The following is a 12,037-nucleotide window of genomic DNA, read 5'->3' on the forward strand; positions in this document are numbered from 1 at the left end:
GCAATAGGGCAGGGACAGTGTTTATTTTGCATGCCAGTTGAATGCCTAGTTCAAACATGTAACAGTTGAATAAATACTGTTGAATATATTCAAGAATCTTATTCATTAAAAACATTTAATGTTTATTTACTTATTTTTGAGAGAGAGAGAGAGAGAATACAAGCAGGAGAGGGGTATGGAGCAAGGCAGACACAGAATGTGAAGCAGGGTCCAGGCTCTGAGCTGTTAGTGCAGAGCCCAATGCAGGGCTCGAACTCATGAACAATGAGTTTGTGTTCAAAATATCCAAAAAGTGGAAATAAATGAAATGTTCATGAACTGATTAGCAGATAGCCATAAACTAGAATATTATTCAGCAATAAAAAGAAGTGAAGTACTGATACATGCTGCAGTGTGGATGAACCTTAAAAACATCATGGTAAATGAAATGGAAAGAGAAAAAAGAAAACATTATGCTAAAGGAAATGAAAAAGGAAGACAAAAGAAAACATTACATTAAATGAAAAACTGCAAAAGACCACATATTGTATAATTCCATCTCTATGAAATGTCAAGAAATAGGCTAATCTATAGAGACAGAAAGTAGATTAGTGGTTTTCTAGAGCAGAGGGTAGGGAGAAATGGGGAGTGCCTGCTAATGGGAATTGGGTTTCTTTTTGGGGTGATAAAAATACTCTAAAATTGATTTTGGTGATGATTGCACAACTCTGTGAATATACTAAAGACTGCTCAAGTACATACTTTGAATGAATTGTGTGGTATGTCAATTATAGCTCAATAAAGCTGTTATTTAAAAAAAGAATGATCCTCAAGTTCACTAACTTGGGCAGTTGGGTAGATTATATTGTCATTTACTAAGATAAAGAAAGGTTTAGGTGGGTGTTGAGTTAAATTTTAGATTTGTTAAATTTGAAGGATTCACAGGAAATCCAAATGAAAATAATCCTAAATAGATTCCTGCTATTTAGGAAGGTAGTCTGCACTGAAAATACCATATAAGTGGCAGTTGAAGAGAAGAATACATAGAACAAAACCATGAGGAAGACAAGATTAATAAGACAGGAAAAGGAACAAAAAAAAGCCTGCAAAAGACAATGAAGAGGAGTGGCCAGAGAGTGTAAGAGGAAAATCAGGAGTATGTTGTATCATGGAAGCCTGCAGAAGAGATTGTTTTAAGGAAAATGCAGTATCCAGCTGTGTTTCGTAATACCAACAGGTTAGGTAAGGTGAAGACTATGCTTGATGACAGCAGGTATCAGTGATACTGGAAGAGTAGTGTGAATTGGAGTAGTATAGATAAAAATAAGATTGTGCTGAGTTGAGAAATATGTGGGAGATAGGAAGTCAAAGATGGCCAAAATTTGGATTTGAAGAAGAAAGATTAATTAGGAGGAATATAGAATGAAAGGTTTTTGTTTTACTCTTAAGATGAAAGAATCATGGGGGCGCCTGGGTGGCTCGATTAGTTGAACATCGTACTTCAGCTCAGGTCGTGATCGATTAGTTTGTGAGTTCAAGCCCTGCATTGGGCTCTCTGCTGTCAGCATGGAGCCTGCTTCCGTTCCTCCGTGACCCCTCTCTCTGTGCCCCTCCTCCGCTCTTTCCCTCCCTTCTTCTCTCTCCCTCTCTGTCTCCCAAAAATAAACATTTAAACATTTTATATATATAAAAAAAGAATCATGAACATTTTTATTTATTTATTTTAAAATATTTTAATTTGTTTTTGAGAGAAAGAGACAGAGTACGAGCAGGTAAAGGGCAGAGAGAGAGAGAGGGAGACACAGAATCTGAAGCAGGCTCCAGGCTCTAAGCTGTCAGCACAGAGCCCGATGTGGGGTTCAAACTCACTAACCATGAGATCATGACCTGAGCCGAAATTGGACACTTAACTGCCTGAGCCACCCAAGCACCCCAAATCATGAATATTTTAAAATGCTGATGAGAATGAGCCAGTAGGAAGGGAGAGTTTATAGATATCTTGGAGATAGAGGATATTATGTATAGAGCGAGATTTCTGACAGCGGTGAGGGGGATCTAAGCACAGGTGGGGATAGTAACTTTAAATATAAGAAAGGATGATTTTTCCATGATAACAGGAATGAAGAAGGAAAAAGGATAGATGGAAGCAAATGTGTTTGTAGGTTTGTTGATAAGACACTAAGAGAATTCTCATTGAATGACTTCCTGTTTTCTCTTTGTAATAAAAGGTCAGATTGCTGGTTACAGTCGATCGAGTGGCCATGTTTGTGGAGAATGGAGAAGTTTGAAAGAGCTATGAATATTGCAGGGAATAGTATTATAATATGATAGGACTGGCAGTCAATGCTGAAAGCCCAGTTGAGATGAATGATCTTTTATAGTGATGCCAGTTTGCCATACTGAAAGATTCTTTTCTCTTGGGTAGAGCAGAGGTCAGCTTACTAAGTAGCCCATAGGCCAGATCTGGGCTCATGGCCTCTTTTTGTAAAATAAAGCATTATTGCAACACATATTTGTTGTCTGTGGCCGCTTTGACACTACAGTGACAGAAATGAGTAGTAGTTCTTAAACCCTAAAATATATACTACAGTCTGCTGATTACAGAAGTTTGCTGACCTCTGGTGTAGATTGTCCTGGATATAGGTTCAGAGAAGGCAAACATTTGGAGTCATCCAGGTTTGAAGTTGAAGATATTGGCAGTTGAAGAATTGAACCTTGGAATCCAAGCTAAAGAAGGGGAAAAAAAGCAAAGTCAAGAGGAACTGATAGGAGTTCTGGGTTTTATTTCGGTGTCTTAGAAGTAGTTGGGAAAAATAAAGCTGAAAATGATGGAAGATTGTGGTCACGCGTAACATACATGAAATGTATGATTTCAAAGGAAGAACAAATCTAGGTGATGAGGGTGTCTGGGGTGTGGGACTGAGAGGCAGAATACTGGCTAGATGACCTGTGTACATATTATGAAGTTTCCCTGAATAGAGTGGAGAAGAATCCCTGAATGGAGTGGAGAAGATGGTGAGCCATTGGTTGTGTCTTCGTAATGTCTGGAATTTATTAGCAAAAAAGTATTTTTCTCACTAAAGGGACAAGAGTGTTATAAATAACAAAGGATTTAAAATTAAGAGGTTTTGGGGCGCCTGGGTGGCTCAGTCGGTTAAGCGTCTGACTTCGGCTCAGGTCATGATCTCACAGTTCGTGAGTTCAAGCCCCGCGTCGGGCTCCGTGCTGACAGCTCAGAGCCTGGAGCCTGCTTCACATTCTGTGTCTCCCTCTCTCTCTGCCCCTTCCCTGCTCATGCTGTGTCTCTCTGTGTCTCAAAAATAAATAAACATTAAAAAGAATAATAATAAAATTAAATTAAATTAAATTAATAGGTTTTTTACTTAAAAAATTCTTATGTTTTAAGTCAAATAAATTGCTAACAGTCATTTAAAAATTACTGATAATCTGGGAATAAGTAAATAGAAAGTTAACTGCTTTTGTGATTATAATTAGAAACTTACACTTTTTAAATGTCTTTTGATTATCAGACTGCAGATATATTTAATTTTGAAGAAACAGTTTATAGTCATCATATGTCTCCAGTTGCCACCAAGCACTGTTTGGTAGCAGGTTTGTACCTGTCCTTTTTTGCTTTTCAACGTATTGAAACTTGCTCCCTTTTAATACCTACTTCTGATTTGACATTTTAACCCAGGTGAATATCACAGTTCTTTAAAAAAAGAAAAAAGCTTAAGTATATGCCATTTTTACATTCAGTTTTACAGTTATTGTGTAAGTTGGGCACTGTGCTAGTGGCTAGGATTCAAAGATTAAGAAAGCACATTTCTATTCCCTATGGAGTTACTTTTCACCCACCAAAGCTTCAAAGATTGTACATGACCAAATTTTGGCAACTTTTTAAATTCAACACAGTGCAAAAATGGAAATTATTCCTTTACTCTAAGACTGTTATTAAAATTAAACTTCAATTTTTATGAAAGCACATGCAACAAGAATTCTCATGTGTGAGAAAGAAAAAATGTTTTTCTGGTATCAGATACCAGGTCCCTGTGATTCTGTTATTTGTGTGGCATTGCATGAACATCTTCACCTCAAGATGCCAGTTAGCTGTTTCATCTGTGAAGAACAGTTGGACACTAACTTGTCTTTGAGGTCCACTCAGTCTGTGTCCAGAGTTTCTGATTGGAAGCATATCATTACTATGGAAAAACTAAGGTATTAAAAAAATAACTTGATATTATACAATAGCCTAGGATTATACATACATACACATTGCAGCAATACAAATTTCCTGGTTTTGATACTGTAGTATAGTTTTACCTCGTATAACAACCATTGGAACAACAAGGGTGATAGGTACACAGGGTCTTTCTGTACTATCTTTGCAACTTCCCTTGAATCTATAATTACTTCAAAATTAAATGTTAAAAAATAACACAATAATAGGGTTCTCCTTGTACTAAGGTATAACTGCAATTAAATTTTCTAATTATAAGCATTAAAAATGATTTGAAGTATATCTTTCGCATACTTTTTTTAGATTTCTACATGGATGCAGTGAAAATGTCATGATTCATTACGGTAGTTTCTTATTTCCTTTTGGTGATGATTTATAATAAAATTATCTTAAACCATTTTTGTTTTTGTTTTTACAGTTGGTACTAGAGGGCCCAAAGTACAACTTTGTGACTTAAAGTCTGGATCCTGTTCCCACATTTTACAGGGTATTTTTTTTTTAATTTGAAACAACAACTACTTTGAGTAAACCATTCAATAAAAAGAAACATTACTAACAATGTATTCTTTGTGGTTGACATGACTGATGTATTTTGTGCTAGTTGTTAAAAGTCAACAAGGAGATAAAGATCCTTCTGTGCATTATTCTTATAAAACTGAACTATTGAGGAGACATTTATATAAACAATGGCCATAGGGTAAGCTCAGAGGATATGGAAAGTCTGGCTGAAAACCTTGTCTTATTTCTACATTTAAAAAATATATATATTTATGAAACTTATATTGGTACATTTGTGTTAAGAGCATTGTTTAATATTGTTCTGGCTAACTAAATATTCCTAATATTTAGGTACTTTTTCCCCCTCATTGCAACTATTTTAGAAAAAGGCAGTATAATAATCATTTTGGTTAAGATATATTAATTTAAATATTTTTCCTACTTTTATCAGCATTAGACCATCTGATTCTAAACAATGAAAAGATGGGATGTAACTCAGATATATATTTTTTTATTTATCTCTAGAAGCACATAATATATCCAGAGAACTTGGTGAGATGGATAGCATTTGTTTTACATTTATAATGAATTTCTAATAATGTAAGGTAGATGAAAATACCTAGTTTGAATAGTTCGTTTAGGCAAAAGTGAATTAAAATGCTGAAGTTATCCTATGAACTTATCACCTGTGCTTTCTAGAAAAAATTTTTTACATAAATGCTTTTTACAATCATGAATTTAGAAAACTTTTTCTATTACAACTTTCTGAAAAGTTAGAAACCATTTTTATTCTCTAGAATGTTTATCTTGAGTGGTTTGTTGCAGTGTTTTTTTGTTGTAGATAAAAGTAAATGAGCTTGAGATCTATCATTTATTAATGCATTTACTTTCTAATCTAACAGCTGTATTAAAAAAGAAATACTCACTTGCTCTGACCTTTCCAATGCAAAACCCAGCCATTTATAATAAGATACTATGTGTGAGAAATGCCCCCACAGACTTCATGTTAATATTTAAACGGATTATTATAAATGTGAAAAAGTGATGATCATATCAATTTATTTTTAATAGTCTTTACTTTCTTCAAAATCAGACATATTTAAATTACAGTGTATCTTTTGATTTTTCAAGTATTTTACAGGACTTTTCATACGATTGTATTTGCAGGTCACAGACAAGAAATATTGGCAGTTTCTTGGTCGCCACGTTGTGAATATATCTTGGCAACTGCAAGGTAACATGCAAATTATTTGGTTTCAAAGTTCAAAATTAATGATAAGAATTTTGAGAACACTATTTATATGAGATGCGTATTTATTTGTTAATTAGGTCCTTAAAATAATTGAATTTTTATGTCATATCACCATAAGAAATCTTCCTTTGCATCACTGTCTATCTTGAAGGTGCTCACCTTTTAAGTCAGAGGAAACAAGAGACTCTCTGTAGCAATGCAAATTTACTAGTATTACCTATAAAACAACTGTGTTATGTCATTTTTTTCTACAAAAGTATAAGACTATTAATTTAAAAATAATAGCATTTCTATTCATTTCCTTTAATACAGAATTATTTTGAATCTGATTCAACATTTATTTGTTGATTCAATTTGCTAATATTTAATAACTGCCTACCCTATACCAAGCACTTTAGTCCCCGGAGAAGCTTCTGTTAATAGTTTGCAGAATGTGATATTGAAATCTGTGCTTTCTGGGGGCACCCGGGTGGCTCAGTTGGTTAAGCATCTGACTTTGAATCAGATCATGAACTCATGGTTTGTGAGTTCAAGCCCCAGCTTGGAACCTGGATCCTGCTTCAGATTCTGTGTCTCCATTTCTCTCTGCCCGTCCCCTGCTCACCCTCTGTGTGTGTGTGTGTGTGTGTGTGTCTCAAAAATAAATAAATGTTAAAAGAAAATTAAAAAAAAAGAAATCTGTGCTTTCTGAAGTAGAACAAGTGTAGGATGTAGCTGTAAGAAGACTGGCTAATGAGGTATGAAGGTGGGGGGCTAGGTGCTGGTTGTGGGTCCATACTAAGGTGGATTTCTGTTGTTTATGCCTAGTTTGGTTTTCCTCAACTCATAGGGAAGCTAAGAAAGAGGCTTTCAATTCTCAGAGTACACCAGGAATTTGAATCAGTATGAGAATGGACCTAGTAATCGGCGTTAGGAACCAGATATGTCCAAATCTTATCTGTTTCAGAAAATGCTTAAATCCTCAGACTCATCCCATTGCAGACCTTCTCCAGCTGGAAAGAAAGAAAACCATTTTGAAAATGGGAAATGCTAGCTTTTTCCTTGCTATTCTAATCAGCTAGGTTTGATGGTGATCTGTGAAAAGAATCAAGATTATAGGAAGATTTAAGCCTTGTATCTATGTAAAAAAAAAAAGATTTGTAAGTTATAAATAGGCTTTAAAAATGCACTGAGGGTTTTTTTTAAGTGTATTTATTTATTTTGAGAGACAGAGAGAAAGAGAATCCCAAGCAGGCTCCGTGCTATTAGCTCAGAGCCCAATTTGGGGTTCGATCCATGAACCATGAGATCATGAGCTGAACTGAAATCAAGAGTTGGATACCTAACTGATTGAGCCACTCAAATACCCCTATAAAATTCATTGTGTTGCTTTTTCTAATTAAAGGGGCTTGGATAAACCCAATGGATTAGAATATTGTTGAGGTCTCTTTTGAGAACATGATAGCATCAGTTAAACTAATTTATATTTTCTTTAGGTGTAGTTTAGAAGCTGAAATTGATGGGGCACCTGGGTGACTCAGTTGGTTGAGAGTTCGATTCTTGATGTCGGCTCAGGTCATGATCTCTCAGTTTGTGAGTTCAGGTCCTGTATTGGGCTCCACACTGACAGTGCAGAGCCTGCATGGGATTGTCTGTCTGTCTGTCTGTCTCTCCTCCCCCCTCCCCTGCCTACGAACTCTGTCTCTCAAAATAAATAAATAAACTTAAAAAAAAAATACAGATCTTTAAAAGAAGCTGAAATTGATGTGTGATCATGGTATTTTGCCTTTCTTCTTTTCACTTACTTGAGATAAATACAAGGGTCTGATATCTAAGAGACATTAAATTTAGTTCTTGAATATGTGGCAAAGATAGATTTGCGTATACGAAACCAAACATAAATATATTGTCATTATCCACCTTAATTTTTTCATAAAAAAGGAAACACCAGATTCATGCCAAATGAATTCTTAAACAAAAGTAAAATTAGTTACCTGCTTGATTGTCAGAAAACATTTGAATAACAAACAGTAGAAAAGATTTAGTAACAAACTTGCTAAGGAACCAGCTTCAAAGCTGTCCAGTTTTGGAGGAGGAACATGGTCATAAAAACCAGCAGAATTCAGTCCTTGTGATGTAAAAAAGGTTACCCCCCTTTTTTTTTTTTTTTTGCTATGTTTTCCACTGCCTTTTGCTACTATTGACTTTGAATATTAGATGAAAAGGCAAAATACAACAACCCAAATATACAAATATATTTGCACTGATATACTGAGACTTCTGTGTGCCATAATACTGGAAAAGTTAGGTGCAAGAGTAGTCACTGTCCTACCTGTATATGTCAGTGTAACATTTATTTCTTCTTAGTGCTGACAGCAGAGTAAAATTATGGGATGTCAGGAGAGCATCAGGATGTTTATTTACTCTTGATCAGCATAATGGAAAAAAGTCACAAGCTGTTGAATCAGGTAATGAAGAATACATCAATATAGAAACATGCCAATGATAGTATGTTTATATTGAAAATTTTGAATTGAAACTAATTAATGTCTCTTGACAAATTATAAATCTTATGATTTAGAAAAAGTCAAAAGTCATTCATAGTAAATCAATTTCTAAATGTACATAACTAAATCACGATTGTTTTTCTTCAAGATACAAAGAAGCAGGACATTTCATCTCCTAAATTTTCAAATGCAGAAACTTTTCTGAATTAGTTACTTTTGTTTTTTTCCTCCAGTGAGGTCAGCTAATACAAATTCAGTGCCCCTTAGGAAGCTATAGTAAATTGAAGGAATAGTAACATTTTGGGACTGTTGTATGAAAATAAAATGTGCAAGTTGTGTTAAATGTGTCAGCTGCTATCCAGGTGACAAAGTGCCTCAGTTGCATTTTTATGATAGAATTTAATATCTTTATGGGATAAAATTCTGATTCAGAATTAGTTCCAGACTAGAAAAATCTTAGAATGAACTATATACAATTTTATGATTGTTTTAATAATCTTTGTAATTAAATTAAGCTATTGAGAATTATGCTTTCTCAAAGTTGGTCATTTTGACAGCAATGCAAATTTTGGTTGAAACTAGAAGAGGTATTCTTTCCCTATTAAAGTTTTTTGTTTTTTTAGGGGCACCTGGGTGGCTCAATCGGTTAAGCGTCCGACTTTGGCTCAGTTCATGATCTCATGGTTCATGAGTTCAAGCCCTACATCAGGCTGTGTACTGACAACTCAGAGCCTGGAGCCTGCTTTGGATTCTGTGTCTCCCTCTCTCTCTGCTCCTCCCCTGCTCGTGCTCTCTCTTTCTCTCTCTCTCTCAAAAATAAATAAACATTAAAAAAAAAACTCGGGGATGCCTAGGTCATGCAGTCAGTTGAATGTCCCACTTTGGCTCAGGTCATGATTTCACCCCTCATGAGTTTGAGCCCCATGTTGGGCTCTGTGCTGACAGCTCACAGCCTGGAGCCTGCTTTGGATTCTGTGTCTCTCTCTCTCTGCCCTCCCTGTTTGCGCTCTCTCTTTCTCTCTCTCTCAAAAATAAACATTTTTTTTAAAGTATTTTTAATTGTAAATACTAGTATTATTGATTTTTAATAGTCCATGGAGTGATTTTTAGATTAAAGATAGAATTAGTATAAAAGAAATTTGAAAAGTGTTTAATTTAAAATTTTAATGTCAGGCTATACATTTAATTGAGTTTGATAGCACAGCTTACTTACTCTCTTAAGAAAAATTATGGGGCGCCTGGGTGGCTCAGTCGGTTAAGCGTCCGACTTCAGCCAGGTCACGATCTCACGGTCCGTGAGTTCGAGCCCCGCGCCAGGCTCTGGGCTGATGGCTCGGAGCCTGGAGCCTGTTTCCGATTCTGTGTCTCCCTCTCTCTCTGCCCCTCCCCCGTTCATGCTCTGTCTCTCTCTGTCCCAAAAATAAATAAACGTTGAAAAAAAAATTTTTTTTTAAATAAAAAAAAAAAGAAAAATTATATTTGGCAATATAATTATATTTGGCAATATATATTTTCCTTTTTGGTTTTCCTGTTTTTCTCTATTTTTGTGGTTCTAATTTATATAGCTTATTGTATTCAAATAATCCACAGGGATGAATAATTTTAAACATAATCAACTTGTATATTTTAAGCAATTCAGAGAGTTGTCCTATATTAATATGTTTAAATAACTGTATCATGAAACATTACGTGTGTCCTGAATACAAGAACTGATTAACTGAATTGTATTTTTCATTGCAGCAAACACTGCTCATAATGGGAAAGTTAATGGCTTATGTTTTACAAGTGATGGGCTTCACCTCCTTACTGTTGGTACGGATAATCGAATGAGACTCTGGAATAGTTCCAATGGAGAAAACACACTAGTAAGAGATTTTAAGTATCTCCAACCTTTTGAATACAAATTGAAAAAATGGATCTGTGACATACACTTAATGTTCTTCTGTAGATTTAACTTTTTTCTTATCTCTGAATCACAGTTTTCTTTTTGTATTTTTCCATTACGTGAACTAATGACACAAGACAACCCACCCTACTACCCTCCCACCACATTCTCCCCATTTAGTGGAGAATTACTGCTCTACTGAGCCACTGTGCATAATGGGAGTGTGCCATAACTCTCAGGTATGTTGGAGAAGAAAAGATTGAGAACAATTGATATAAATTAAACTTATAAGATTAAATAGTCTAATTTTATACTATATATGACTTGTAAACACAGCCTAAAATGAATATTATAGTACCAGAACATATAGTACTTTAATATTAGAATAAATGTATTTTAAATGTCCTAGATTCTCACTTGGTATTTAATTTCTAATAGTTTTTTAAAATTTATATTATGGGTCTTACCAGGTATGCCTGTGGTTCATTAACTTTCAGAATAAGCTAATAAGTTTGTAATTTGGTGGTAATAGTAGTAGGTAATATTTATTAAGAGCTTATATGTCAGATACTGTGCTAATAAAAATTAACATTTAATATATGTGCTGAAGCATATAGGGTCTTATTTAATCATCACATCAATATTATGAAAGTAGTTACTGTTAAAATTCCCATTTTACACATGAGAAAATGAGACATAAATGGATACATAACTAGTGTGAGTTAAAACAGCTAAAAAACAACAGAGCTTGACTCTAGGTTCCACTCCTATTGCAACAATGAATTACCAAACACTTTAAAGCATTTATCTAATGCTTTAAGGTAGGTATTGATATTAATCATATTGTTTTCTTTTCTTTTTTTGTTTTTAATTTCATTTATTAATTTAAGTAATCTTTACACCCAACATGGGGCTCAAACTCAAGACCCCAAGATCAAGAATCACATGCTCTTCCAACTGAGCCAGCCAGGTGCCCCATTCCATATTTCTTTATTTAATCATCCTTTCTAACTAATTCTCTTTCAGAGAATTACTAAATTATAATTTAGTACCACTTTTATTACTAAATTATAATTTAACTATAAGATCAAAATTGTTTACACTAGATTGCTAATTTCTCATGTGCTTTATGAAGTACTTCTGCTTCTGCATCATATCTCAGACTAGAAACTCAGGCATTGCAAAGTTTAATTTATAAAATTTTTTTTTTTCAACGTTTATTTATTTTTGGGACAGAGAGAGACAGAGCATGAACGGGGGAGGGGCAGAGAGAGAGGGAGACACAGAATCGGAAACAGGCTCCAGGCTCTGAGCCATCAGCCCAGAGCCCGACGCGGGGCTCGAACTCACGGACCGCGAGATCGTGACCTGGCTGAAGTCGGACGCTTAACCGACTGCGCCACCCAGGCGCCCCGCAAAGTTTAATTTAAAATCTTCCATTCATTATACTGGTACCATGTTTCTAATCAGGCCACACCTTTCTTTTCTCAGTTTATTCATTTGTTTAATAAATATTAAGTACTTCTTTTCCAGGCAGTATTATACAGCAGCAGACAAAACATAGGAGAGTCCTATCCTCAAGGAATTTTAATTCTGGGGAGAGGAAGAAAGACATCTAACCATCACTCAATAAATAGGTGGATGGATAAAATATATTTTAGCTGTAGCAAGTGCTATGAAGAAAAGCAAAGCAAGGC

The 12,037-nt window shown here is 35.0% G+C and overlaps 1 protein-coding gene across 4 annotated transcripts in view; it reads left to right on the top strand.

Moving 5' to 3' along the window:
• ERCC8 (ERCC excision repair 8, CSA ubiquitin ligase complex subunit) overlaps positions 1 to 12,037 on the top strand; it is a 64,235-nt gene that overhangs the window by 27,830 nt on the left and 24,368 nt on the right. For 3 of the 4 annotated variants that reach the window (XM_025924389.2, XM_086700249.1, XM_086700257.1), the window contains 5 exons: positions 3,510 to 3,591; positions 4,638 to 4,706; positions 5,885 to 5,951; positions 8,316 to 8,416; positions 10,196 to 10,320. In XM_025924389.2, the coding sequence (XP_025780174.1) occupies positions 3,510 to 3,591; positions 4,638 to 4,706; positions 5,885 to 5,951; positions 8,316 to 8,416; positions 10,196 to 10,320 (444 nt within the window). The remainder of the gene's footprint in view (positions 1 to 3,509; positions 3,592 to 4,637; positions 4,707 to 5,884; positions 5,952 to 8,315; positions 8,417 to 10,195; positions 10,321 to 12,037) is intronic. The other variant, XM_086700244.1, reaches the window with a different exon arrangement.

The sequence above is a fragment of the Puma concolor genome, chromosome A1, assembly GCF_028749965.1.
Source record: "Puma concolor isolate L17-30 chromosome A1, mPumCon1.1.hap2, whole genome shotgun sequence".
Lineage (NCBI taxonomy): Eukaryota > Metazoa > Chordata > Mammalia > Carnivora > Felidae > Puma > Puma concolor.